At 45.8% G+C, this 27,947-nt stretch overlaps 1 protein-coding gene and 1 long non-coding RNA gene across 9 annotated transcripts in view; one reads left to right on the top strand and one right to left on the bottom strand.

Annotated features, from left to right (window-relative positions):
* Positions 1-23,427, bottom strand: part of LOC146220458 (uncharacterized) — a 90,808-nt gene extending 67,381 nt beyond the window's left edge. The window contains exons 1-2 of the long non-coding RNA XR_014750865.1: positions 22,944-23,427; positions 12,816-13,000 (exon numbers count right to left, since the gene is read on the bottom strand). This is a non-coding gene — a long non-coding RNA (uncharacterized LOC146220458). The remainder of the gene's footprint in view (positions 1-12,815; positions 13,001-22,943) is intronic.
* On the top strand, positions 1,301-27,947 carry LOC146220462 (tenascin-like). 8 transcript variants are annotated; one of them, XM_084693477.1, is made up of 29 exons: positions 1,301-1,638; positions 7,855-8,407; positions 8,507-9,820; positions 10,164-10,427; positions 11,002-11,117; positions 11,731-11,884; positions 12,848-13,117; positions 13,267-13,452; positions 13,904-13,993; positions 14,300-14,563; positions 14,995-15,390; positions 16,470-16,916; positions 17,381-17,656; positions 19,882-20,154; positions 20,376-20,648; positions 20,848-21,120; positions 21,524-21,820; positions 23,036-23,308; positions 23,635-23,757; positions 24,158-24,301; positions 24,664-24,783; positions 24,926-25,069; positions 25,671-25,801; positions 25,984-26,116; positions 26,383-26,534; positions 26,698-26,794; positions 26,911-27,072; positions 27,229-27,392; positions 27,552-27,947. In XM_084693477.1, exons 2-29 carry the CDS (start codon positions 7,933-7,935, stop codon positions 27,660-27,662), a joined length of 7,122 nt encoding a protein of 2,373 aa, XP_084549603.1. In that variant the 5' UTR covers positions 1,301-1,638; positions 7,855-7,932; the 3' UTR covers positions 27,663-27,947. The 8 variants fall into 8 exon arrangements, with proteins under 8 accessions (XP_084549603.1, XP_084549604.1, XP_084549605.1 ...); XM_084693478.1 differs by lacking the exon at positions 14,995-15,390 and having other exon boundaries at positions 1,303-1,638; XM_084693479.1 differs by lacking the exons at positions 14,995-15,390; positions 16,470-16,916 and having other exon boundaries at positions 1,304-1,638.

Genomic DNA, 27,947 nt, shown 5'->3' on the forward strand with positions numbered 1-27,947 from the left:
CGGAAGGTTGCCGGTTCGATTCCTGGCCGTGTCAAATGGCATGGTGTCCTTGGGCAAGGCATTTCACCCTACTTGCCTCGGGGAAATGTCCCTGTACTTACTGCAAGTCGCTCTCGATAAGAGCGTCTGCCAAATAACTCAATGTAAAAGGAAAGAAAGTAGTTCCCCGTCACTGAGCACATTAGTCAGATAAGTCCTCTTCAAATTCTTGTTTTACTTTCTTTCTTGTATTACTGAAACGTCTCGTCACCCACACAGTGACGATTCAATTCTTATAGTACGGTATGTTGCCTGGTCACCTCTTTAATCTCTACAACTCATCTCCCGGATGTGAGGGGACTTTAACTGAGTTTGGGGTCCTTGTGAGTTACATTTAACAGAGCAGAACAGCGACACCAACACAGCGCACACTCCCATAAACCTGTGTGTCTCTGAGGACCCAAAATAACTGCCAAAAAAATCTGTTTCCTGATTTTAGCTGTGTTCCATCTGTTATTCGTATTAAGTACAAAACGTGTCTGCAATAGACAAAACTGCCTTCAGAATAAAAGGAAATACACAATTGTTTTGTTGATTCATTTATAAAAGTCAAATTCACCATATGCCGTAGGTTTTTGCAACCTGGCAAATGTGCATGTTGGGTTTTGCATGCCGGGCAAAAACCACATGAATCATTTATATCTGGGGTTTTTATATCCAGAATATTTTTCCATATTCTGAAGGGAAGTACAAAAGAGGAGGAGTGTGTTTGAGGTGGAAGGATTTGCCTGTGTTAGGAGATAAGAGTCTGATGGAGGGCATGGATGTGACAGGGGTGGGAGGAGGAAGAAGGAGGAAAGTAGGCTGCTTCACTCAAATGTATTTCCTCAGACGCAGATTTGAACAAAGCAGAGCCCCTGGTCTTTGTCCTCCGTCCACAGTTTAATTCCAGCTGATGACATCAATGGTCATAGAATGGATTGGACACACAATCCATTCCATCCTGTACATTGATGTATTTTAATAATGTATGTATCTATATGTACATTATCAAAATGGGCTACTGTTTTATTAACCAGGAGAAAGGTTTGTGTCATATGTACAATTTGGACTAACCTCCCACTCTCATTTCTTCTCAGTGTCCCTGTTCCTCAATGCACCAGTACCTTTTCTTCCTCTCTCTCTGTCATCAGTGCCAGTAAGGAAGGCATCCCATTTCAAGACAGCAGCCCAACTCCACACCCAACAGGGAGACAGAGGGAGTGAGGGAGTTCAGGGGGGGAGGGAAAGGAGAGGGACGGCTATTTAAGGGCTGTAGAGAAAGGAATGGGGGTCTGACCAAAAGGCGGCTCTTGTTTTAAAAGACATACTTTCCGCTTCTTTCCTCCTTTCACAAGGTCTCTCTCTCCCTCTCCCTCTCCAGCTCTGGTTCCGAGGCGTCCCTAGGTGAGCAGAGAGCCCAGCCCGTAGCGGCGTTCACAGCTGAGGTAACAGACGCGAGGGGCACCTCGCTGGAACACCGGCACAGACGCAGAGGCGGAGAAGAAGATCTCCTCCAGGTGGACATCGTTTCTTCATCGTTCAACCGAGCACGTTCTGAACTTCTGAAGACCCGAACTGCAACCCGTTTAGTGGGCTTTGATTTCTGATTGGCTGCAGGTGAGTTATTGTATTTTTACACCGCCCTTGAAGGTAAGAGTAACTTTTGGTAATCAGCTTGAATGGGAAGCCTTGGTTAACTCCATTGAAGAATAGCTCAATTGAATGAAAATGTTGTTCCACGTAGATTTTGAGGACAGTTTGCATTGTTAATTTATGTCCTAACGGTCTGTGTACATGTTGGCTATTTTGTAGCAAATTTGGATGACACAGATCTGTAATAAAAAAAAAAAAATTGAATCATTGTCATTGTCAGCAGCAGTTGCTTTTCATTTACTGTGTTTTATTGGGGCTATATATTTCTACCAGTCCTGATGCTGTGGTTAAATGTTCCTCTCTGCATGTTTAGTCGCTAAAGGGCATTGGTTAGTAGAGTAGCTAACTGTCAATACATTGTAAATGAAGGCTTGTAAACGAAATTTTTTGCTATGGTTACTTGTTTTAGACACAGGGTCTTGATACTATGTTGCCAGCGGAATAATTTAGAACGGTGAAAAGACAGTTTTTCCTGCAATGACGCAGTAGGTGTCCGTTATCACCCTATAATGTACACCCCTGCAGCCAATCAGAATCGAGTATTCACCCAGACCATGGGTTATGGTTTATTGGGGGACACATTAACATAGTTGGTGCATGGCTGCAACTACTGGTTAGCAGTTCTTCCCATGGTTGTGAGTGTGAGACAAGAATGGGAACCAGAGTAGAGTGTTTCTACTGGGCAGTAGAAACATGTGGAAACAGTTATCCCCCAGCTTTGATCACCTGGGGGGGGAAAGGAGCTGCCCCCCCCCCCAAAAAGAAACATTTTCCAGTTTTTCTGGACGGTAGAACGACGGCAACTTGGAGAACGAGAGAGTGATGGGAGTTGGAAAAGGTGTGTGAGCGAAGGGGGGTGTGAATGAGAGAAAGAGAGAGTGAGTCAGAAAGAGAGAGACGGCGAGAGGAGGAGAAGTGGGGTGTGTGTGGGTTGTGAGGAGGGGGGGGAAGAGATGAGAGAAAGGATAGTGAGTGACTAACAGAGGAAGTGTCCTCTTGGTCCATGGAGGTTTTTGTGGGTCTTGGACATAATCTTTTAACTATGGGCAATGCAATTATGCTCTCGATTTTTGGGGGTATTCCATTATGGAAATTTCACACATGATGATTTTACCATAGCCAGTGTGGCAGCGGAGATAAAACCACCCTCTTCTAGTTAATTTAATCCTGAATTCATTTGCTCTGTTAAATTGAATGCTAAATTGCTAAATCTGCTCTTGGGACACTGTGGTGGTTGATAGCATCAGTTTTGCAGGTCCTTTGAGCTGTAGTTATAACTGATAAAAACCAGCCTTTGAACAGTAACAATTTAATTCCCTGAAAATCTTAGTAAGCTCCTTACAGTCCTACCTTCCGAGTATACAAGGACAGCCAAGAACAAATCAAAGCGTCTGACTATAAACCATTTAATAGCACTTAAGTCAGTGAGACCAGCAGTTAACCACCTCTCAGGCAAGTAAAGCAGTCGATTTCACAACGACTGGCGTGTTTCCTTCCCCCTGGAGGCTCTGAGATGTGGGATGGTTTTTCAGGTCCTCTGATTGGTGCAGGTCACACTGTCCTGGGACACAGCTAATTGGCAGATAGGAGTGTAGGGGAGGGGCAGGAGAGGCCTCTGTCAGTGACACAGCTGGTTCACCTGACCTGACATGACGGCTTGGGCTACCTTCACACCGAGGAGGGTCTGCCCCTGGCGCTGCTTGACCTCTGCAGACAGGAGCAGGGTTGGGGCAAGGGAACACGATGGTGGCTACATGAAGGTTTCGTCCATTTTTTACTTTCAGAGTTTTCCTGGGAGTTTTCTCCTTGTCTTTCTTGAATGTTTGAGTTGGTTTAGTTGTAGTTTTTTTTTTTACTGCAAAAATAGTATTTCAGTTCTTTAGGCTTTGTGTGAAGTCCTCTGTGACATTGATTGTAGAAAGGACGATTCAGATCAAATTGGATTTGAAAATTCTTCTTAGTTTACATACAGAAAAAATTGCAATGAGGTGACTTTAAAAGGATATTTACATTTACATTTAATAGATGCTCTTATTCAGAGCGACTTACAGTAAGTACAGGAACATTCCCCAGAGGCAAGTAGGGTGAAGTGCCTTGCCCAAGGACACAATGTCATTTCGCACGGCCGGGAGTTGAACCCGCAACCTTCGGATAACTAGCCCGATTCTCTAACCGCTCAGCCACCTGATATGCTTATGTGATGCGGCCATAGTTTGAAACAATTTGTAAAAAAAATGAATATAATTGAGAAAAACATGAAAGATGTTGCAGAGTCTTTGATATTTAAGCTGTACTATAAATTTACTGGGTTGTCTAGACTCTAGACAGTGTAAAAAGTTGCGTGTGGGACAGTTGGATTTGGAGGCAGTCAAATTTCCAGTTTTTTATTCTCAGCTCTTATTTCCTTGACAGTCAGCCAGTGGGCTGCAAATCTGCTCTGATAATGTACAGACAAAAAAACATGTGGTACTAAAATAAAAATCCTTCTGAAAAGCCATTGACATAATTGGGCAAAAAAAACCTTAACCTTGTTAATGTCAACGGCTGCTTCTGAAGTCGTTTGTCACTGGATTTTGTTATGGAATTTTATGATCGTTCCCATACAGGTACAAAAAGGTATTGAAAGGTTTTCTTACTCCAGAGCTAGAGAATTTTAACCCTTGTGTTCTCCTCGGGTCATTCCGACCCATCAGTCATTGTGACCCACCGTCGTTTGCGACAACTTTACCGCATACAAAAACAAAGTTAAGCATTTTCTTTTAACCGTTGGGCTGTCTCAGACCCCCCACATTGCGAAGGTTAAAAGAAAATTATTTTTATTTGCTTTTGTATTGGGTAAAATTGGGTAAACACAACGATGGTTCGTTATGAACCTTTTGGTCATGTGACCCGAAGGCAGCACAAGGGTTAAGAATATTTGACCTGAATGGCCTGCCATTATTCAAACTCACCTCTGGGTAAACCGAGTTAAGCGACAAGAATTCCAATCATAATAGATGTACAAAAAACGGATTTGATCACAATATAGAGAAAGGAAATGTGTTTGTTTGTGTGTGTGTGTGTGTGTGTGTGTGTGTACATATGTTAACAAACAAATCCACCTCATCAGACACTTACTCTCACTGTCTGGAAATGTTATCCAGCTGCACCAGCTGCTTTAAACATCAGCCCCGTGACTCGGAAAATAAAAACTCCAGAAACGAAAATCCGAAATGAGTACCAAACTGACAGCCGTGTTTGACAGAGGCCAGAGTGCCGCTACACCCTGTTTACGCCTCTCTCCAAGCCACAACTGTCTTCCAGAACAAGTTCACCCAGCTGGTCGGAGTTCCAGAAATTTCCATTGACATGGCCTTTATAAATTACATCATGTCACGCCAAGACTCGCTGGACACCAGGCCGACTTGGTCTTTGTCTGGCTGCCTGTAGGCAGTAGGGATGACTGACTCCTTTTAGTCATTTAGCAGACGCTCCTATCCAGAGTGCCTTACAGTAAATACAGGGATATTACCCCGAGGCAAGTGGTGCCCAAGGACACAACGTCATTTTGCATGGCCGGAATCGAACCGGCAATTTTCTGATTGATAGCCCAATTCCCTAGCCACTCAGCCATCAGGCTGAGACGCGACTTTCCCCTCAAGTCTTCCAATAATAGAAACACTAAAAACCGAATGAAATAAACGATGCATTACATTTTAAAATAATATCTACGTTAATATGAATTATTGTCATGTCAGGTTGAAAGCAAAAATCGAATAAAAACTTGTATGAGCTGTCAAATGTTAGCCTACTCACTTAAGTGCAGTAGGTTGCCCTTTGTCTGAAAATGCACAAGGTCTGCTTGCGTACATTAGTACCTTCGTCTTGGACTAGGCTAAACAGATGTCCCCAAATCAGGGCCAACATTCCTGGCTCCCCTTTTCCATGTGGGAAAGTTCCCCAATAATTGCCAGCATGGAGGAAGAGTAATATCGCTCCAGTAATTCTGGATTATAACTTAAAGTAAAACATACATATTTATTTCAATTTTCTCTCCAAATGGTGTATCCCTGAGTCCCAAGGCGAGGTGGGATGTCCTTGGTGAACCCCATTCAGTTCCTGAGTTATGAGTCCTCCTGGTTTATATTCTAGTAGGTGTCCACAAACTAAAGGATATACATTTTGAGACCACTCACGTGAATCACACCCTAGTTGCCAAACATAATTAGATGGGTATTATTTGTAGATCGCTGTAAGTCGCTCTGGATAAGAGCGTCTGCTAAATGACTAAATGTAGATCATAAGGAACATGTTCCAGTATCTTCACTGAAAACGTTGATACTATGCACATATGGATAAATCATTATCCTCGAAACTATAAATCAAGTTGTGTTATATGAAACATATTACTCCCTCTAAGGAATAATCCAGTTCAGGGAGAACCAACGAGGTAATAATAGAAGTCATAGGATCACTGACAAGCAGTTGCAGTGTTTTGTTTAATAGATTAATAGATCTCCAATTCACAAACTGCTTTTGCACAGTGGTCCTCAACCATTAAAAGAAAACATTTACATTTAGTCATTTAGCAGACGCTCTTATCCAGAGCGACTTACAGTAAGTACAGGGACATTCCCCCGAGGCAAGTAGGATGAAGTGCCTTGCCCAAGGACACAATGTAATTTGGCACAGCCGGGAATCAATCCGGCAACCTTCTGATTACTAGCCTGATTCCCTAACCGCTCAGCCCCCTGACTCACCTCCACTGAGCTTGAGCAGGGATAATGCAGCAGCTCCCTTAATGCTGGTAGGACAACTAAAGGAAAACTGGCAAGGCTGAAAATGGAAAAAGCCTAGAAAAGCTGGAATAGCCATCACAGGTGTATAGAACAGCCATAGTTCTGCTATAACTCTTTCCACTGCAACCTGACAATACAGAAGAGGGAAAAGATGCTCCCTTGGGAACCGAGGCAGAACGTGTCGAGTTGACATGAATTGGCTCATCTCTATTTGACCACAGTCCCCCCACCACCATTAAAGTCTGTGCAAACTCAAATTCCATCCCTTCACTAAGAGCGGGGATCAACTCCACCGATATTGCTTGATATGTGTAGATCGGTTCGACCACACACTGGAAGTTGCACTGATGGTGTTTTCCTGCTCAACCCCATCCCTGCTCATTCGGGCATATGTAAACCACAGACGCACAGTAAACCCTCTCTGCTTTCCCACGCTGAGAAACACAGTTTGCCAATCCATCCACCACAAATTGCAGTGCTTCAGTGTCCAGCCTATGAAGTCATTTTAGAGATGTGCAGAGGCCCGGTGGAAATCCTCACGGTTGTGCATGTGTCTCATTGACATTCACCCACGATTTACATTGAGTTACTGCAGCTTCTGGCCCTGTGCAAGTGGGCGTGAACTAAACTAAACTATCCACAAACAGCAGTCCATTCCGATTGAATGGAGAAAAAAAGTACCACAGTAGAGCAAGATGACAAAACGAATATAAAAGGGGGGAAAGTATGGGCTGTGAACAACTTTTAGAGTAAATGTCATCAATTTAACAAGTCACAGAGAATTTACGAACAGATGTCTCTTACTCTCTAATCCAGGTCTGTTCTGTCTTGTCGGCTGTTAAGGCCACCTGGATTACCAGCGGCCAATAAAATAAGATGTGGCTCAAGGCAACGATTCAGTATTGAGTCAGCATTAAATGCAAACTAATTAATTCCATTCTAGTGAAATATAAGTATACAAAGTCCTCCAGATAAGTCTATTCAAGATATTAGTGAACAATGTCAAGTCTACCTCACTCTTTTTATTGTTTCACTGTGGGCGGAACTGAGAAAACCACTGATTATAGAGGTGTTACTAATAAGGTAATGACATGCATTTTACAACCCTCTTGTCCCGATGGAATGTTCGTGCTTGTTGCCTGAACATCCATTTTATTGCTGCTGTAGTTAGCTAAACTAGGTTGTAATAGAGAGAAAGTTACAAGACTGTTCCCAGGTGTTCAAGTGTAAATGAATTCCGTAAGGACACTTGATGTCCCCTGTGGGTCAAACTCAATGCACAAGTTACTGTCAATCTCCCAACACCTCAAGTTTAAAAGCCATACATCCACTTGAACACGTTACAATTAATTGCAACATTAACGCCCGTGTTGAAAGTGTGCCTTGTCTCTTTGCCTTCCAGGACACCAAAAACAAGGACACATCGGAATATCCAAAACCTAGCAAGTGACATAACGCAACCTTTGCGACAGAAACAATCATGGGTCCAAAAAGCCTTCTAGGCTACTTCCTCCTGACTGCGCTCATCAATATGAGCCACACTGGCCTGGTGAAGAAGATGCTTCGGCATCGACGAGCCACACTGACACAGCCCAAAGACAACATCACCCTGCCCAGCCTGGACCAACCGGTGGTGTTCAACCACGTCTACAACATCAACGTCCCTGCCGGGTCTCTGTGCTCCGCTGACCTGGAGTCTCCGGGGGGCAGCCAGCTGGAGCCCCGAGATGCACCTGCGTTCTCGGGCCTTCGCAACACCGACCACACCCTGGACGGTGAGAACCAGATCGTCTTCACCCACCGCATCAACATCCCCAAGCAGGCCTGTGGCTGCTCCGATGGGCATCAAGACCTGAAGGACCTCCTCAGCAGGCTGGAGATGCTGGAAGGGGAGGTGTCCTCGCTGAGGGACCAGTGTTCTGGAGATGCTGGGTGCTGTAGTGCTCAGGTCACAGGTAGACTCGCAAATTGATGCTAAGTAAATGAAAGGTTTTTTTTAAGTTTTTTTATTGTTGTTTGAATCCTGTCTTTATGAACATCTTTGCATGTTTTAGGTGCGGTGGGGACCAAGCCGTTCTGCAACGGCCGTGGCAACTTCAGCGCAGAGTCATGCGGTTGTGTTTGCGAGCCTGGCTGGAAGGGAGCTAACTGCAGCGAGCCTGAATGCCCCAATGACTGCCAAGACCAGGGTCGGTGCGTAGACGGGAAGTGTGTGTGCTTCAAGGGCTTCGCCGGGGAGGATTGCACTCTGGAAGTTTGCCCAGTGGACTGTGGAGAGAACGGCCAGTGTCAGGGTGGAGGCTGCGTCTGTTCCGAAGGATTCAGCGGTGACGACTGCTCTCAGACCGACTGCCTGAACAACTGCCTGGGGCGTGGGCGCTGCGTGGATGGAGAGTGCAGGTGCGAAGAGCCTTGGACCGGATTCGACTGCTCCGAGCTCATATGCCTCAACGATTGTTACGACCGCGGCCGCTGCATCAACGGAACCTGCTACTGCGACGAAGGTTTCACCGGGGAAGACTGCGGAGAGCGCACCTGTCCCGACAACTGCAACGGGCGCGGGGCCTGCGTGGACGGAGAGTGCGTGTGCAGCCCCGGCTACTCTGGAGAAGACTGCTCCGAGCTCACTTGCCTCAACGACTGCAACGGGCGAGGCAGCTGTTTCAACGGCATGTGCATCTGCGACTCTGGCTACCAAGGAGAGGACTGCAGCCAGCTGGCCTGCCCCAACAACTGCAACACCAGAGGGCAGTGCATCAACGGCCAGTGTGCCTGCGACGTAGGCTTCCAAGGGTACGACTGTTCCGAGATCTCCTGCCCCAACAACTGCCTCGACAGGGGGCGCTGCGTCAACGGCCAGTGCGTGTGCGACGAAGGCTTTACCGGCGAGGACTGCAGCGTGAAGACCTGCCCCTCGGACTGCTACGGTCGCGGCGAGTGTCGGGACGGCCGCTGCGTGTGCTATGCCGGCTTCGTCGGCGAGGACTGCAGCGAGCTGGCCTGCCCCAACAACTGCCTGAACCGCGGACGTTGCATCGACGGGCAATGCGTCTGCGACGAGGGTTTCAACGGGGAGGACTGCGGCATGAAGGCGTGTCCCAATGACTGTCTGGGCCGTGGGTATTGTGCGGACGGTGACTGCGTCTGCCAGGAGGGGTACTCGGGGCTCGACTGCTCTGTTCTCACCTGTCCGGATAACTGCAACAGTAGAGGGCGCTGCGTCAACGGAAGGTGTATATGCGAGGCTGGCTACATGGGACTGAACTGTGGAGAGCTGAGTTGCCTCAACAACTGCCAGGACAGAGGGCGTTGCGTGGACGGACGGTGTGTCTGTGAAGAGGGGTACATCGGTGACGATTGCTCGGAAGGTGAGAGCGCAACAGTATATGGTTTCCTTAAAAAATATATAGATTTTGTGCTTGCATCTTTACACTTTACACTTACTTAATGGGTTTTCCACCTTTTTATGTCCTAAAATACCCAAATAAGAGGAAATATGTAAATGACCATAAAGGTGATAAAAAAATCCTCAATTTCAAATGTCCATTTAAATGTCACAAAAATGCCAAGTTTGTATTTATGTCTCAAAAGATCGTTGGCGGTCCTTAAACCTGCCGATTGTGAGTCTGTGGAAATCATCAGTTTCTGGTTGAAACTGAAAGCGGCAAAAATGTCCAACTAAAATGTATCTTGTCCTCCACCTCTCTTCAGTCTCTCCTCCCAAGGACCTGACAGTAACAGAAATCACCACAGAGACAGTGGACTTGAACTGGACAAACGACATGTTGGTCACAGAATACCTGGTGACCCACGTGCCTACAGCCCCAGGAGGACTGTACCAGGAGTTCACTGTACCAGGAGACAAGACGTCTGCCACCCTCACAGAGCTGGAACCTGGCATTGAGTATCTGATCAACGTCTACGCCATCCTGAGCAACAAGAAAAGCATCCCTGTTAGTGCCAGAGTTGCCACATGTAGGTCACTATGCCATGTAGAGAGTGTCATACTATCATCCGCAAATGTATTAATATGAGTACTACATTTACATTTAGTTATTTAGCAGACGCTCTTATCCAGCGCGACTTACAGTAAGTACAGGGACATTCTCCACGAGGCAAGTAGGGTGAAGTGCCTTGCCCAGGGACACAAAGTCATTTAGCACGGCCGGGAATCTAACCAACAACCTTCTGATTAATAGCCCGACTCCCTAACCGCTTAGCCATCTGACCCCCATTAGTGAGTACTATTAGTGTTTCTACTGTGGCTTGTACGCTGCAAAAAAACCCTGACAAAGTGCATGGGTATTAGTTATGAGCATGTTTATGCTTAAAACAAAAGTACATTTGGCTGCCTTTGCATTGAGAAAATATCCTAAAACAATGTATTTACTTATGTCACGTGATAAGAAATGTATACTAGAAACGAGTCGTGGTCGATTAAAAATATAAAAACATGATTTTCACACTCAATTAGACGTACGTTTTTTTTTTTACAGTGCATCAACATTCGGTTCTGAGTCGGTATTTCTTGTTGCTGCCTCCCTGACAGATATCCCCCAGCCAGAGGGTCTGAAGTTCAAGTCGGTGAGGGAGACTTCCGTGGAGGTGCTTTGGGACCAGCTGGACATTCCCTTTGATAACTGGGAGCTCCAAATCCAAAACACGGTCAGTGTCTTCCATCTCTCCACATGACTCCCCTTCAGATTTGGAACTCAGAATATCACACAACAGCAGGGATCATTGGGGAGGAGGAGGAGACCGGTTGTTATTCTGGACAAGAAAGGCATATTTGCGGCTGATACCAATCCTGTTTACGACCTCTTTGGCCATGCTAGGTTGCAGCTTATTGCCTTCAGTGAAAGTGTGCTAACCGGTACAATACAGAGGAGGCTATTCACATATCCTGGGTGCAGTGGCATGCTTCAATGTCAGCCTGTTATAATGTACAAATGTCACTACAGGGAGATCCTGCTGTATGTGTATAACCTTTTTTTTTTTGGGTGGTTGGCAAGCTCCAGGGACAAAATGCAGACCCTGTTTATTGTCGCCATGTTCGTTTTCACAGTGATATTTGTAACTTGTTAAGCACAAAGGTGGTTTCTGACTAACAGGTTAAGCTCAGTGTGTTTTTTGGTTTGCGGTCCTTTTCCAGTCCTTCTGTGCAGTTCAACATAGTCATAAAATGTTGATCATGTACCCAGACTCTTTTCATCACGCTTTTCAGGAACGCAAGTATAACCACAAAAAATAATGCTGTCTTTATTCTCTGAACTTCCAGAAAGAAGAAAATGGGAAAATCCTGAACACGCTTCCACCCGCTCAGACTACATTTGATCAGACTGGTCTTGGACCTGGTCAGGAGTATAAAGTCTCCATTGGCATCGTCAAAAACAACACCAGAGGACCCCAGTTAACCAAAACGTTTACTACCAGTGAGTGTTTTTCCATCTCCACCCACAGTCAGGGAGTCAGATGGCTGAGCGGTGAGGGAGTCGGGCTAGTAATCAGAAGGTTCCTGTACTTACTGTAAGTCGCTCTGGATAAGAGCGTCTGCTAAATGACCAAATGAAAATGTAGTCAGACAGTGTTTTGTCAATAATTACAGACACCAAATCAGTTAAATGATACACCTAATACTGAAAAACTGAATTTAACACATTAACGCAGTAATTTACTATCAAACTCATAACAGATGACAGGAAATAAGAGCATAATGTCCTCCTCCTACTTAGCCTGGCAACAATCGACATCCCCCTGGGTGGATCTGCCTCGCAAATCACAGGAGCAGACAGTAAACCAACGGCATGGCCCAGTTTCACTGTCAAGTCATAGCAGGCCATTTTTTGTGTTTTTTCTTTTGCTTGCTAATCCCCCACTGCCGTTTCACACGGTTCAATTTAACAGTCCGCTAGCAGGAGGGGAAAAACTTGAATGTCAGTCCAGCTTACATATCTTTGTTTCTCAACGAACCTTGAAATGAGCTCCTGCCTTCGTTTACCTTCACTTTTATTACATACCATTAACCCATACATTACATGGACAAATGCCTCTCTTTGTTGACAGAGCAAGTATGTATTGCCAGACTAAACACCCTCCTTTTTCATGGAAAAGCCATTTAGTTTACAATTCCTTGTTGATGGACTTCGATCCAAATTTGAGGTAATTTATTTGCACAGACTGCAATTCACTACAGCTATCAAAAATGATAAACGAGGTAGGTGACTTAAGTGATCCATTTCCTGCCCGGTGGTCTGGGCCAGACATTTATGCATTAGCTACATCATTTAATCCTCAATCATTAAAAACACAGAGATGAACACGGACCTCACTCAGTCTCCTAACGTTTTGCATGTTGTCACTTACGTCGTCTTATGCGCATCTCGCCTCGCTCCCAGGGATCGACGGACCTCAGCAGGTGGAGGTGAAGGACGTTACGGACTCGTCCGCCCTGGTCGCCTGGTCCCGGCCCGTGGCCCAGCCGGACTCACTGACCGTGTCCTACGGGCCCAGCTCAGACGCCTCCCAGAGGACCAGCGTGGAGCTCTCACCTGCGGATAAACAGTACAACATTGAAGCTTTAAGCCCCGACACAGAATACGAGATCTCTCTGACATCCGGGAGAGGAGATATGACCAGCGAGCCCGTCTTTGAAACCTTCACCACAGGTAGGTTTGGGTGGGATTTGCTTTGCTAGAAAATCCCCTGTAATCATTTCAATTTGATCGAAAACGTCCAACTTCACTGGAGTAACTTTAACTGAACTCAGAGGGTGAGGTTACTAGTGCTACTTATGCCTCGTGTCCTTTCACTCCAGATCTGGATTCCCCCAAGGAGCTGGAGCCCCTGAGCCAGACAGACAACAGCATCACCCTGGAGTGGAGAAACAGCCAGGCAGATGTGGACAGCTACAGGGTCAAGTACAAACCCTTCTCTGGGGGTTCCCACGGCGAAGAACTCATCCCACGGAACCCTGGAGACACCACCCGGGCCACCATCACTGGTGAGGCCTACGGACAAACACACACCTTCTGTGCGAGTGGAAACACTTAAGCGCACCATATACACAGATGTGTAATGGGAGTCAGATGGCTGAGCAGTTAGGGGAATTGGAAATGTCCTTGGGAAAGGCACTTCACCCTACTTGCCTCGGGAGAATGTTCCTGTACTTACTGTAAGTCGCTCTGGATAAGAGCGTCTGCTAAATGACTAAATGTAATGTCATGTAAAGATCCACAAAAATGGATTACTTAAAATCCAAATGAGTTAAGTTTAGATGGCATTCAAACACACATACTACAGACTGACGAAGAAGAGTTCTGTCTTTTTAAGGAACGGTGTGTGACTGTTCAGTTGGGGTTGGGGTTTATAAGTTAAGTATTAAAGAAAATATGGACGTAAAAATCCCCAAACAATGTTTCCTCTAAGATTCCTTGTCTTTGTCCGTACTGCAGGACTAAAGCCAGGCACCGAGTATGGGATAGGAGTGACCGGTGTGAAGAAGGAGAGAGAGAGTCTTCCTGCCACCACGAACGCAGCTACTGGTGAGAATCTCAGTAAAAACAGCTGTCCAAATTCCCATTCTTCACATACGAACAAACACATGAACCAACAGGTGCTCCAGCATATAACGCACACCAGAATATGACAACCGTGCGAGAAGCAAACATGCATCTGTGATTTATGACTTGTCTGAAACACGCCCTCGAAATAAAACAAAGCTTGGATGGGACAGAGGTATAACTGACAGACATTTTTGTTTGTCTTGTTTTTTTTTTTTACTGCTGCACATTCAATAATTAAAGCGAAATAAAGTTCTGCACACTAAAGAAAACATTTCTCCAAAACAGACCTAGACGCACCCAAAGACCTAGAGATGAGCGAGTCCACAGAGACTACCATGACTCTGGTGTGGAAAAGACCCCGGGCCAAGATCAGCTCGTACACGCTGGTGTACATCTCCAGAGCTGGGCGGAGGGAGGAGGTGCAGGTTCCTGGAACAGCCACCAGCTATGTCCTGACCAACCTGACTCCTGGCATGATCTACACCATCAATCTGACTGCTGAGCGAGGACCCAGTAAGAGTGCACCTGCCACTTTATCTGCCTCCACAGGTGAGTGTGACCACAGCAGACTGTTTTCACAGCCGACACAAACCTTCTTTCCGGTTGGGTTCTCAAAAGCATTGTTTTTGGTCTTGAAGGAAATTGTATAATGAGCCATCCTTGTGGATCGTGTCAATTGTTTGTCAAGGGTTTTCATGTAGAAATACATGTTAAAAAACACATGTTCCATTTCTTCTGATGCAACTTTTTTCCAATGTAAATACATTTCACAACAACAGCTCTTGGGAGTGAAGTTCATGCATTCCGATATTTGACAGCGGAATCTGGAATTCTCCATGGCTGGGATCCAGTGCAGTAGGGTGATTTACACCTGAGGGAGATCTGAAAAGCACTGGTCAGCAATAAGAGTTCGGAAAGCTGCACAGAATGTTCAACGTCTTGCTTCCCCTTACACGTGTGCCTCTGTGTTTTTCTTGTAGCCTCAATTACATTTTATTTAGCCGACCCGGTCCCTGAGCTCACAACTCCCACTGGCTCGGAGGACAATATCATTAACTTTGTGTCTTTAGACGCCTCAGATCCCCAGTCCTCTGAGATGGGGTCTGCGGATGAGTTCGGACCACTGACTGTCTCAGGTGTAACATCCACTGGATTTGACCTCTCATGGGAACCAAAGGCACACTTTGTGTTTGATAGCTATGCCGTAGAATGTAGAGACGCTCTGGGATTATATGATATGAAAGAGCTTCGTCTCCACGGTGATGCCACTACTGCTGTAATCAAAGGCATGAAGGCATCCACAGAATATCGAATAAAACTTTACGGAGTAACCAATAACCAAAGGTCCTCACCGCTTGAAGCAGTTGCAGTTACAGGTATCTGCTTTGATTTGGATTGCATGTTTTAGACATCTTGCTCTGTTGATTTTGGACGTTTTCAACATGCGACCAGGATGAGCGTTTTGTTGGGTTCGAATCCTAGAGAAATTGGACTTGTTCAAAGCAAAGCCATGAAGAAGTCTGCATGAGGACGATTGAACATCTACAGAAAAGCTCTGAGCATGGCATGAAGATTTTTTTTTTTTTTTAAGAAATCATCTCATTATAATTTGCATGCTGCATATACAGGATCATGGCATAGACAGTATTATTTTTCAAATACAAGGAGGAAATACAAGATTACGGCCACAGAAAACACACTATGGCATGCAGTCATTCGCCCCGCATACTTTAGTCTATGAGTCGGTGGCAAAGTATTTTTCACCTTTGTGTATCGAAGGGATTTGAGTTGAATTGGATTTGTAATTCAATCTAATTCGAATGTATATCCAGACATCCTCCTTCATTTGAGCTTTTAAAAGCAACCAATGCTATCTAAAAGGTCTGTGCCGACAAAGAACAAAACCATCAAACTCCACTCATTGCCTGCTATTCCGTTGACATGTTTTTCCACAGATGTTCCTCGACAACAACATCTCAGCCCCGGTAGTTCCAGTACAGATTTTGAGGATACCTTTGGCAATGCATGGCTTATTCATCCATTTGAAGTGTACCAAGTACTTCTGCCTTGGTGGACTACTCGGAACCTTCAAAATTAATGGTGCTGATTCAGGTGCCATTAATGCATGACCTGCTCAGTTTAAGCGTAGAATGCATGTGGATGTCTATGACCTTAGACGTCCAGGAACAGTCAAAAGCATCCCTGTAGATGGTGACAAAAAGATAAAAGCCATAAATATACAGACAAAACTCAAAAAGGTTTAGGGAAAGTCGATTATATCCTTGATTTAATACTCTATGGTTTGATGTCTACTTTATGTTTCATATTTAGCGTCACCTGGTCTTTTTAACCAGATCTCTCCACAGGTTCAACCACTCATGTTTTGTCTTCTGATCCTCAGATATAACAATACAATAACATTTGACTCCTTTTTTTAAAATGTACTTTCATTTAGCACCCAAGTCTACCTCACCTGACGTAATTGCTCTAAGTGTCAAGGACGTTTCCACTCTCCAGCCCGCTCCAGATAAAAGAGCTGGAGCTATCAGTCCCAGACTCATAGCCCTGACCACTCCATCCCACATACCTCCTTCTGGGAGCTTTACCTCCGAACCGAAGGGCTCAAGCATGGATACGCATGGGCTGGGGGAACTTCAGGTCACTGGCGTGACCCCCAATGGCCTGAGCCTAGACTGGGCTGCACCTGAGCGGACATTTGATCGCTTCGTGGTGGAGCTGAACGCTCTGTCAGGAGAGGCGCAAGCTCACGGGGTAACAGTGCCGGGAGGTGTGAGGAAGGTCCACGTTCAAGGCTTGTCCCCTGAGACGCACTATGAGGTTACTTTGTATGGGATGGTGGAGGGGCAGCGATCTCTGCCTCTCACAGCTTTTGCCAACACAGGTATATGGAGCAGATAACCCCTGTAACAGACTTCCCATCATCATCCCATCTCTCTTTTCATCCTTCGTCTAAGTTTGTTCCTGTGTATTTATTGTTTTCTGCCTACAGTGTGGGTTCAATATTCATCATCACCAAGAGCTCTGCCTGTATAAAAAAAAAATCATAGCTACAAACGAAAGCAGTCACAATTACCCAAATAATATTTGTAATACATGAATGCATTGCTAAGTCTTCGGAGACTAATCCAGACATCACTTCTGAGGGATTTCTGTAGCGTTAATCTCCAATACTTGACAACTTTTCCATCCTCAATCATTTTCATCCGTCTGTGTGTTTCTGTTCTGTGGCATGATTCTGATCTCTGACTAAGAACGTTCCTCCAACAACATGCGACCTGGAAACAATTAAGCAAAAAATGTCATTACACCCGTCATTGACTCCCCTCTAATCTGTTTGTCTCCCAGAGGAGCTGAAGCCCCAGGTGGTGAACCTCACCGTCTCTGACATAACCTGGGACAGCTTCACTGTGTCTTGGAGTCCCCAGGAAGGGGACTTTGAGAGCTTTGTCCTAGAGCTGACGAACCAGGACGGAGGTTCGGAAAGCCAAAACCTCACGTTGTCCGGGGACGCCTTCAGCCTGGGTATCCCCGGGCTCAGGCCCAACACCAGCTACTTGGTGGGTCTGTACGGCCTACACCGGGGCTCCTTCCTGGAGCCTGTGTATGCAGAGGCCACCACAGGTACCTGCCACCAAAAGAGCCGTTCCAGGGTTTTTTTTTTTTTCGTCCTCACTTCCTGCCGTTTCGAACTCCTCCTTTACTCTTTCCCTGTGTGACATTTGACCGCATTTCTTTTCCCTTCCAGTCGGGGTCTTTGGTGGTGAATCACACGCATACAAAAACACACCAAGCACTCCATCCAGTTCCTTCTCACATTGACACACCCCACCTCACAAGTCAACGCTGACCCAACTGCATCACCAACACCCGGGCAACGAGTGTTCTTGGTCTTGACCGACCATCTCGTGTCATTTTCACCCTCCAGCCACTGTGTCAGTCTTGCTGAGAAAAGCTAGGGTGCTGGGTCCTCAACCCACAAGTGACCTCCTACTGCTGCTCCCTCCTCCAACCTCATCCCATTACCCAAGTGCATGAAGCCCCTCCCTACTATCCCCTGCATCGTGGTGAGTTTTGATGTGATGTGCTGCAATGATTGCAAAATGAAAAACAAAACGACAACCGACATTCACCAACCCCAACCCACTAGAGAGTGCGTGCCCATTCATCTCATTTCATCTCATCCTCCTTCCTCTGGGGAATCATTAACTCTGACGGCTCATTTGCTTGTTGAGAACGTGCCTGAACTAAGTGTCCAATGACGCACTTGATGAGTTGACACTTCTTGTTGTGTACTAGTTGTAGTGTGAGAGTTACTGGGATTGCATTGCAAAGAAACAGGAAGGCTCTTGCAGATTTTTAATAATGTCTGACATTTACTCCTATTCTGAGGTAATGTTAGTAATAAACTAAATCCATGTTGGAATTACCAGGTGGTAGAAAATTTGATTCAACTATGTGTTTTATGATTTTCAACATGAAATCATTAGTAATTTAACACCTGGTATTCCAGCAGAATGTTATTATTACCCATTACCTATTATGCGACCACAGATTAAGATGAGCATGTTTTTAACACAATAGTGAATGTTTTCACAGCATGTTCTTTTCTTTGTGTCTCATTTTCAATTCCATTGCTTGCGTAATTGCTGTTCCAATACTCTTATCATCATTAACCCTATATGTTGCTAACATACCTTTTGGAAGTTTCTGGAAATGTGCTACCTTGCGATCGCTTTTCTTTTAGACAGAATTTTTACATTAACGCGTACAGGAGTTGGGAAGCATAGGGGGTCCACTTTCTATCACCATGTCAAACCTGTTGTCTTTATCACTCTGGCATTACTGTCTTTCACTTTCACTTTCGCTGTCAGTGTTTTCCTTTTTGTCTTTCTGTCTAGTTACAAAAAAGATCTGTTGGCAAGGTACTCTAGATCAGTGGTTCTCAAAGTGGGATCCGGGAACCTTAGCCAAGGAGTCCGCAAAATAATTTGCCATAAATTATAACATTGGAAAATGGTGCTGTATCATTAAGAAGTGTAGCCTGATGTTGTCATACTCATAAATCTAGTCAGAATATCTGATATAGTCTGATAACTCTCCGTTGGGCTGTGAGTATGGGGCGTGTTTCAACCGAACTCGTAAAACAAATGCCTCTTCGCTCAATTGGATAGGCCTACAACCAATCAGAGCAACGTAATATGTTGTTTGTTGAAAACAAATTCAACCCAAGCGCTCTTTGGTGACGTGGTTGATTACGTTACTGTTTATCATCTGTCCATCATCGTATAAAACCCGCCCTGACAATTTCATTGGTCCGAACAGCTCCTGTTCGGACATACGTTTTCCCCAACTGAGCTTCCCCAGACCCAACTTCCTGACCAAATTCTTTTGTTTTAGTTGGACTGGCAGCCAGGCTATAAAACTTGAAAAATATATAATCTATTCTACAGATGGGGACCATTTGCACCAATAAAACAAACATATTGTGTCCAGTTAAGAGCACAAAGGGTATGCTGAATGGGTGTTACGATTATGGGGGAGTCCTTGGAAAATGTTCACCCTGTAGGGGTCCCTGGCCCCACAAAAGTTTGGGAACCCCTGCTCTAGATGTGTTGAAGACGATTGTGCCGTTTATGAATTGAACTATGTGCATGTTTTTATTCTTTTACTTAAATTATTTTCAATCAGGGATTGCAAGAGGGAGGTGAGTCGACTGTGACACTGCACATGTACCCGAGTCACACACTAGCCAACGAATTACGATAAGAGTTAGCGTTTTAGTTACTTTTCGGCTATGATGCACCCCTTGGCTCATATAACAATCCAATAACTGTTTCTCTCTTTAGTGAGCGAGCCAGTGGTTGGCAATCTTTATGTGTCTAACTTAACATCTGAGAGCTTCTCCATCTCCTGGAATGGCACTGATGGACTGTTGGATGGTTACATCTTAGAAGTTATTGACTCAAGCTGGCTGAGCGAACCAGAAGAACATAACATATCCCACAATGCAATGTCCCATGACCTCACAGGGCTAAGGCCCAGCACTGACTATATAGCCTACCTCTATGGGATTGTCAAAGGATCGCGAACAAAAGCTGTCAGTACTGTTGCATCAACAGGTATTTTCTCTTTAGTGTTCAATTTGTTTACATCTGGGTCGGGATGTGTGATTCTCTACATCAGACTATACTGTTAATAGATTTTTTGCGACTGAAAGAAAAAGGGATGACCCTTTAGATGACCCTTTAGTAAGTTAAACCCACTAGACGAATCTGACTCAAGCAATAGCGCTTACAAAATATAAACAAACAAACACTTACGCTGTTCTCTCTTTCTGTAGCTGCGGAGCCTGACTTGTCCAGACTGGTTGTATCTAATGTTACCTCAGACCGACTATCCCTATCTTGGAGAACGGGGGAGCAGACATTTGATAACTTTGTAGTAGAGCTCAGAGAGTCTGCTGTGCCCTCCAAGGCCATGGGGCGTGCTCTCCCCGGGGAAGCCCGATCCACAGTCATGACAGGGCTTAAAGGAAGCACCGCCTACAACATTAAACTGTACGCCAGCTCTGGCGGCCGTAACACAAAGCCCCTGTTCGCTGTAGCTACCACAGGTACTGGAGAGCATGCTTTCTGTTCAGACTTTGAGTACGAATTTTCTACCCCCCGAATTTGCATACTGCACGCAGAGTACAACCTAAGTTATTCTAAAATAGTATTACTACCCAAGACAAGGGGTCAACCCACATAGAAAGTTGTCTCTCATCCAATCTCTCGCCTCAGATTAAATTGTACATATTCTCTTTTGTCCAGAACCTGTCCCACAGTTGAGCGCCATAGCTGTGTCCGATGTAAACCCAGATAACCTCACCCTTTCCTGGAGCAAAGTGGCAGGCCACTTTGATGGCTTTGTCATCCGGGTCAGTGACAAGGAGCAGCTGCTTGACACACTAGTGTTGCGGCCCCCGGGCCAGGTCCGGAACGTGACCGTCACCGGTCTCCAGGATGACACTGCCTATGACATTGAGCTGTATGGTATCTCTCATGGCCACCATACCCCTTCTCTCTTAACCAATGCGGTCACAGGTACTACGTCATTTACTCACATCTACAACTCTAATAACATGCAGTAGCAGGGTTCAAGTCATTCTGTAACATCACAGTTTGGGCTGTAAAATATTGCCAATTTCCATTCATCGTGTTAAAATTAAGCATGAAATATTGGTCCAAACATGCAAACAAAGACACAGTTTGTGAAAGTAACCTCAAACTTTGGATTAATTATTTGAGATTTAGGTTAGCTTTACTTAATACACCAGAAAAGTGTTGGGTTAACTGCCAAAAAAAAAGGTTTTTCTTTTGCAATCATTGCACACATCAAGTATCATAAGTATTCTCACCATGCCTAATTCCTCCCATCCTTCACCCACATCCCTCTCCTCCTCCAAAACAACCCCGCCCCCCCCCCCCTTCCCCTCCACCCCTCCAGCTCCGCTTCCCACAGTGAAAAACCTGACCGTTTCAGACGTAACCCCATTTGGCTTCCGTGTCTCCTGGGAGACTGGCGAGCAACAGGAGGGGACTCCTGGTGGCGGCTTCAGCCACTTTCAGATAGTGATTTCGGACTCGGGCTGGCTGCTGGAGCCCCAGGAGATCTCAGTCCCGGGCAACCAGAGCCAACTGGATGTCTGGGGTCTGATCACTGGCATAGGCTATGAGGTCAAGCTGACCGGGGTGTCCAAGTCTGGACTTCTTTCTCGGCCTCTGACTACAGTGGCTGTGACAGGTACCGAACACACTGCACTGTGAGGGGGCTGAATCGTTGCCTGCAAGCCTACTGTAAGTCTAGATAGGCCCGGGAAACGTGTCACGAATCGCGCTTGGATGTTCCGAGATTCAATCCTCTGCGACGAGGTCTCTCCATCGCACGCATCGTGAGCGTCATCTTTCCCCCCCCCATTGCGACCGTGCAATCTGAATTTGAATTTGTACTGATTTCTCTATCCACCCTTTGGAACAATGCATAGCAGTTGAAAGCCATGTTGCCTAAAATATATCCATAACCCTTCTTTGGTGGGGAGACCTCAACACAACACAACTCACCTCCTCTAACATTTGTCTTTCTTCCAGAACAACTTCTTTACTTTTTCAACTGATCATCTTCCCTGGATGCACATTCTCATCTTGCCTGTACTTTCTGATTGCAGCTTTTGTTCCAGCAGACATGCCTGGTGCTCACCTGTTCCCTTCTCCAAAATATGAGCAAGCACATACCTGTTTGTTTTCATATTTTAAAACTGTGTTTTCCCTCAGATGTAGAGACAGAGTAAAGGATGCGCCTTTCAAAAGGACACATCACTGCATGGTGTGACCTTGGATTGCGTTTCCAGACTATATTGCCTCATGTAGCTCCCAAAACTATCGGACTGCATATTGACCAGTCTGTGTCCACTATAAAACGTAAGACATGCAGTAGAACAGATTAGAATCAAGGTTGGGAAAAGCTGGAAAACACAGGGAATCTACATGACATCTTTAGCATGGGATGTCAGTCGATTTAAACTTTCATTGTTTCTTGATCTTTGAATGCATTGAATGCACCAGGGCTGGTCTTGAAGAGCATGTGGAATATGGGTTAACCTTGTTTGCGGAATCCTTTTGCAACAGAACTAGCTAGTGCACATAAATGGATGAGCACTTCTTGACTGATTTCAATAAAGATACGTACACACAAAAAACGTTGTCTATTTAATACACTCACAAACTTGTTTTTGCAATACCGTGCGCTGTCTAAAACTAATGCCATCTTGGAAGCATGTTTGGTGGTGGTGGCGGCGGCTTTTGAGGCCTAGCCGTTGTCTTTTGGGTATTGGGGAACTACATTACCCGTTTCCAAAGGTTTCACTCACCGTTCTCCGTCCGTCTGCCTTCGCCTTGAACGACCGTCCAATCCTCCTTATGGTGCCGGAAAATATCAGCGTTATATTCCCTTTTCAACTAGAGGCAGAGCCAGAAGTGGAGCACATGTTCGTCTCGGACATCACAGATGAGAGTTTCCAACTCGCGTGGACAGCTGGCGAAGACTTGTTTGACAGATTCGTCATCAAAATCAGAGACATCAGAAAGACAACGCATCCGCAGGAATTCAACGCCTTCGGTGACGAGAGAACCAAGGTTTTAACGGGCCTTACCGGTGGCACCGAGTATGAAATCGAACTCTTTGGCGTCACTCTGGAACGGCGCTCCCAATCAATGTTTGGTGTTGCCCGAACAGGTATCCAAGAGAGAGCACGTGCATGTGCTATGCATCGTGACGTTGTTTCACTTTTCTCTGATGGATGAACTGTTTCGTTTGTGTTATTCCATGTAAGCGGTGTCCCTCAGAAATTAATTTCCAGGGTCACCCAGGTTAATACGTTTTAAGTGACTACTTGCCTTGTCACTGAAAATTAAGTAAATATACATTTGAATTTGTTTAGGGGGCAACCAACGAGCGCTGATTTGTGAATTATTGGCCTACAAAATACACAACGCAAATAGGCCTAGTTTCACTCTTTCTTTGTTTGTGTCTCTGCCCTCACTTCACCCAATCACTGTCAGGCATGGCCTCTCCAAGGGGAATACACTTCTCAGAGGTGACCGACACGTCAGCCGTGGTTCACTGGACCATGCCACGCACCCGAGTGGACAGCTATCGCATCATCTACCTACCACTCATGGGAGGTGGGTTTGCTATATCAGTGGTTCTCAATCCTGGTCCTTGGGACCCCCTGCCCTGCATGTTTTAGATATGTCCCTGCTCCAACACACCTGATTCAAATAAATGGGCCTGATAACAACGCTTAATTTGAATCAGGTGTGTTTGAGGAGGGAAACATCTAAAACGTGCAGGGCAGGGGGTCCCGAGGACCAGGATTGAGAACCACTGTGCTACATCACAGCCAGAGACAAAACCAGACTTCAACACATTTTTGCACCAAGTCTGCCCCCTAGTGAAGACACTCAAATGACACGTTTCCTCCCTCGTTTTGCCATTCACACTGTACTACCAAAACTCACACGGGGTGTAAATGCTGGTTGTAATGGTGTGCAGACAAACACTGATGATTTCTCCCATTCCCAGGTAGTCCATTGACAGTGACTGCTGATGGGACAGAGTCCAAGGCCCTGCTTCCTAGCATGACTCCGGGTGTGACCTACCAGGTGACGGTGATAGCTGTGAAGGGCCTGGAGGAGAGTGACCCAGGGACAGAAACAGTGACCACAGGTAAGCAGGACGGCCTGCATTCCTATCACTTGAAGATGCATGTGAACAATGCAAACAGGACCACAAAGAGAGTCTAATGTGAGATTCCAGGTTGAATACGCGATACGTTTCAACATACCTGTTATCATGCACAAAGGTTTCAAATGTTGTATTAAGTCTATAAAGGTTATTCATAACTGTCAGCACCAACATGTCGGTTAGGCTTTGTTCTTAGCAGGAGGCATGGCTATCCTTAGCATCCCATGATATGGTTTCTGTGATTGATGTCTTCAAGGCCTTGCCTTTAAAATATACGCTGTATACCACTTGATAGTGGTTTTCAATTTGTTTGTGTGTGTGTGTGCGTGCTTGTGTGTCTTCAGCTCTGGACAGACCCCAGGGTCTGGCTGCTGTCAACGTCACAGCCACGTCAGCCCTGCTGCTATGGCAACCGGCTGTAGCCACAGTGGACGGCTACGTCATTACCTACAGTGCAGAATCAGGTGACAGTGCCCAGTTCAAAACAAATGCACCTAATGTCCTGCCAGAGCCATGGTACACGCCACACAATACACATACGTCACATGCGTAGGTTGTAGGTCGGCAGGTGCTGTAACCTTGCTGTGGGGCTCCTGTTTTCTGCAGTGTCCCCCGTGATCGAGCATGTCTCTGGGAACACGGTGGAGTTTGAGATGGGCTCCCTGGTTCCTGCCACCCACTACACCGTGGGGGTCCACGCCATGAGGGATGCCCAGAAGAGCGCTCCGGCCACCACGGAGTTCACCACAGGTGAGCCCTCACAGGAAGAGTCAGGTGGCTGAGCGGTTAGGGAATTGGACTAGTAATCTGAAGGTTGACAGTTTGATTTTCGGCCGTGCCAAATGACGTTGTGTCCCTGGGCAAGGTACTTCACCCTACTTTCCTCGGGGGGAATGTCCCTGTATTGACTTACTGTAAGTCACTCTGGATAAGAGCGTCTGCTAAATGACTAAATGTAAATGTAAGAGCTTCATATCACTTCCTGTCGGCCTTCTGAAAGTTCAAGCATTTTCCAGGACACTCCTCTAAAATCTCAGTAAGGCTTGTCAGGTAGAATAGAAGGTGTATTCCGTTTGGTCATACTAAGCATGGGACCGAGTTAAGATGTCCATTTTAAACTCGGGATTAAATCCTATTAGTGATGTTCTTACGCATGTCGAACATAGAGATGAGGCAGCACTGTTCCCTGGATACCTTCAGGCGGTGGCTTTCATCTTAGCCTCTTTGAGGGTTTAGATTGGTTGAGGGGCAGATCTATGGGCGTACGTGAAGCCCTCTGTGGCATTGCTTGTAAAAAAAAAAAAAAAGGGGCTATACAAATACATTTAGATTTGATTTGATGTGATTTAAGATGTGGACGCTCCCACCGACCTGGCAGCCAGTGACATCGTGACGGACAGCGCCACCCTGACCTGGAAGCCCCCTCTCGCCGCCATCACAGGCTACGTCCTGACCTTCTCGTCAGCCGACGGCATCGTCAGGGTCTGTGTCTCGCCGTAGCCCACTTAAAATCACACGTGTCGCGAACACGTGGATTTCCATTTGCTCTTGTTGCGTTTGTTTAGTTTGGTAATCGTTTGTGCGCTTGTTTGGGTTCGGTGTACATGTGTGTGTGTGTGTGTTCTACATATTCTGTGTGTGTGTGTGTGTGTGTGTGTGTACAGGAGGTCGTGTTAAGCCCTACAGCCAGATCGTACAGTATGAACCAGCTCACAGGATCCACAGAATACAATGTCAGACTGCAGGCCATCGCTGGTGCCCAGAGGAGTCGTCGAGTCAACACTGTCTTCACCACCAGTAAAGACACACACACATTACTGCGCAACTGTCTTAGGCACCCGATTTTACATGAATATCATGTTTAATATAGATTTTTTTTGTCTTCTGTATTTCAGTCTGAAAGTGCAATGTTGAGGCAATGTTTCCAACTATTTCGTAATTCATTTTAGATTGTTTTTTTTTTGGTGCCTAAGACCTTTGCACAAAAATGTATAAATAAATGTATGTGTAAATATATGCATACTGTATATTCTGTACCTTAATCTGTGTGTTTGTGTGCTTAGTTGGAGTGCTGTACAGACTACCCAAAGACTGCGCCCAGGCCTTCTTAAATGGAGAGACCACCTCTGGTCTGTACACCATCTACCTTGGTGGAGATGAGAGCCAGCCCATACAGGTGTACTGTGACATGACCACGGACGGAGGAGGATGGATGGTGAGCAACACCATCTTAGATGAGCCTGGGACATTTGTAGATTGTTAAAGGGACAACTTCTGGGCTGTATTTCACCATATGAACCCTATGTTAGTGTCGGTTTCCTTAGAGTGAGTTACTCACTCGGACGTGTACGTGGTTGTTGATGCAATCCTCTCTCTAGGTGTTCGTGAGGCGGCAGAATGGAAAGATGGAGTTCTTTAGGAACTGGAAAAACTACACCACTGGCTTCGGTGACATGAACGATGAGTTCTGGCTTGGTGAGAACCCCTCCCCCCGGAACCACCCATCCCCTCCTTCGCAATCTCATCCTGGTTCCATTTGTTCCTCACCACCCCCCCCCCCCACCCCCCCTTCTTCTTCGTTGGTGCCTCAGGTCTTGCCAACCTCCACAAGATCACGTCCGCTGGCCAGTACGAGCTGCGGGTGGACCTGAGGGATGGAGGGGAGGAGGTGTACGCCAAATATGACAAGTTCACCATTTCAGAGCCTCGCTCCAGATACAAGGTCCACATAGGAACCTACAGCGGAACTGCGGGTAGGCCCGACTCACACTGCAACCAGACCTGAAGAAGCCTGACCTGTAATCGAACTGTAGTTAAACGGTCGATCACAGTGTATTGTTTTCGTTATATATATATATATATATATATATATTCACCCTTCACTGGGATGCTTCTTGTGAATCTCTTAGGTGACTCCATGACCTACCACCAGGGCCGCCCCTTCTCCACCTTCGACAACGACAACGACATTGCCGTCACCAACTGCGCCCTGTCCTACAAGGGTGCATTCTGGTACAAAAACTGTCATCGCGTCAACCTCATGGGAAAATACGGCGACAGCAGTCACAGCAAGGTACGGATTGGTGTGCCTATAATTCAGGCTCCTATTTCTAGACTAGATCAACTACACTACACTACAGGCTGACATTCCTATGACTGTACTTGCTATATGATTTAATAAGCAATTGGATAAATGACCAACGCTACGTGTCGTGTTGTCTTCCTCTCATAGGGTATCAACTGGTTCCATTGGAAGGGACACGAGCATTCGGTTCCGTTTGCAGAGATGAAGATCAGACCGGTGAACTTCGGAAACTTTGAAAGCAGGCGGAAACGATCATAGACTTCAGACCCTTCCCCCTAAGCTCCTCCCCTTAAACTTCTGTAGACACCATGAACATTAACAAACATCGTTGTGTTTGCCACATACCCCTGCACTGACTCCATCCCCCCAATTCTCAACCATAAACAAAGAGTCAGAACAATCACACACTGGCTCTGAATAATGTGATGGAAGTATCACACCCGAGACGGCACGATTTGATTGATGGAAAATGTCAAGGTGCTCTTGTATGTGTGGTGTAGTTTCGTTTTGTTTTTACAAGTAAATGTTTGGTGGAGGGTTTAA

The sequence above is a fragment of the Hypomesus nipponensis genome, chromosome 27 (genome assembly GCF_054491055.1).
Source record: "Hypomesus nipponensis isolate SF chromosome 27, ASM5449105v1, whole genome shotgun sequence".
Taxonomy (NCBI): domain Eukaryota; kingdom Metazoa; phylum Chordata; class Actinopteri; order Osmeriformes; family Osmeridae; genus Hypomesus; species Hypomesus nipponensis.

Bases quoted from the DNA above. Each gene is read 5' to 3' on its own strand.
- LOC146220462 (XM_084693477.1), top strand. From the start codon at position 7,933: ATGGGTCCAAAAAGCCTTCTAGGCTACTTCCTCCTGACTGCGCTCATC. The intron at 20,155-20,375 runs GTATTTTCTCTT...CTCTTTCTGTAG, and splicing joins CAGTACTGTTGCATCAACAG to CTGCGGAGCCTGACTTGTCC. The intron at 26,117-26,382 runs GTAAAGACACAC...TTGTGTGCTTAG, and splicing joins CAACACTGTCTTCACCACCA to TTGGAGTGCTGTACAGACTA.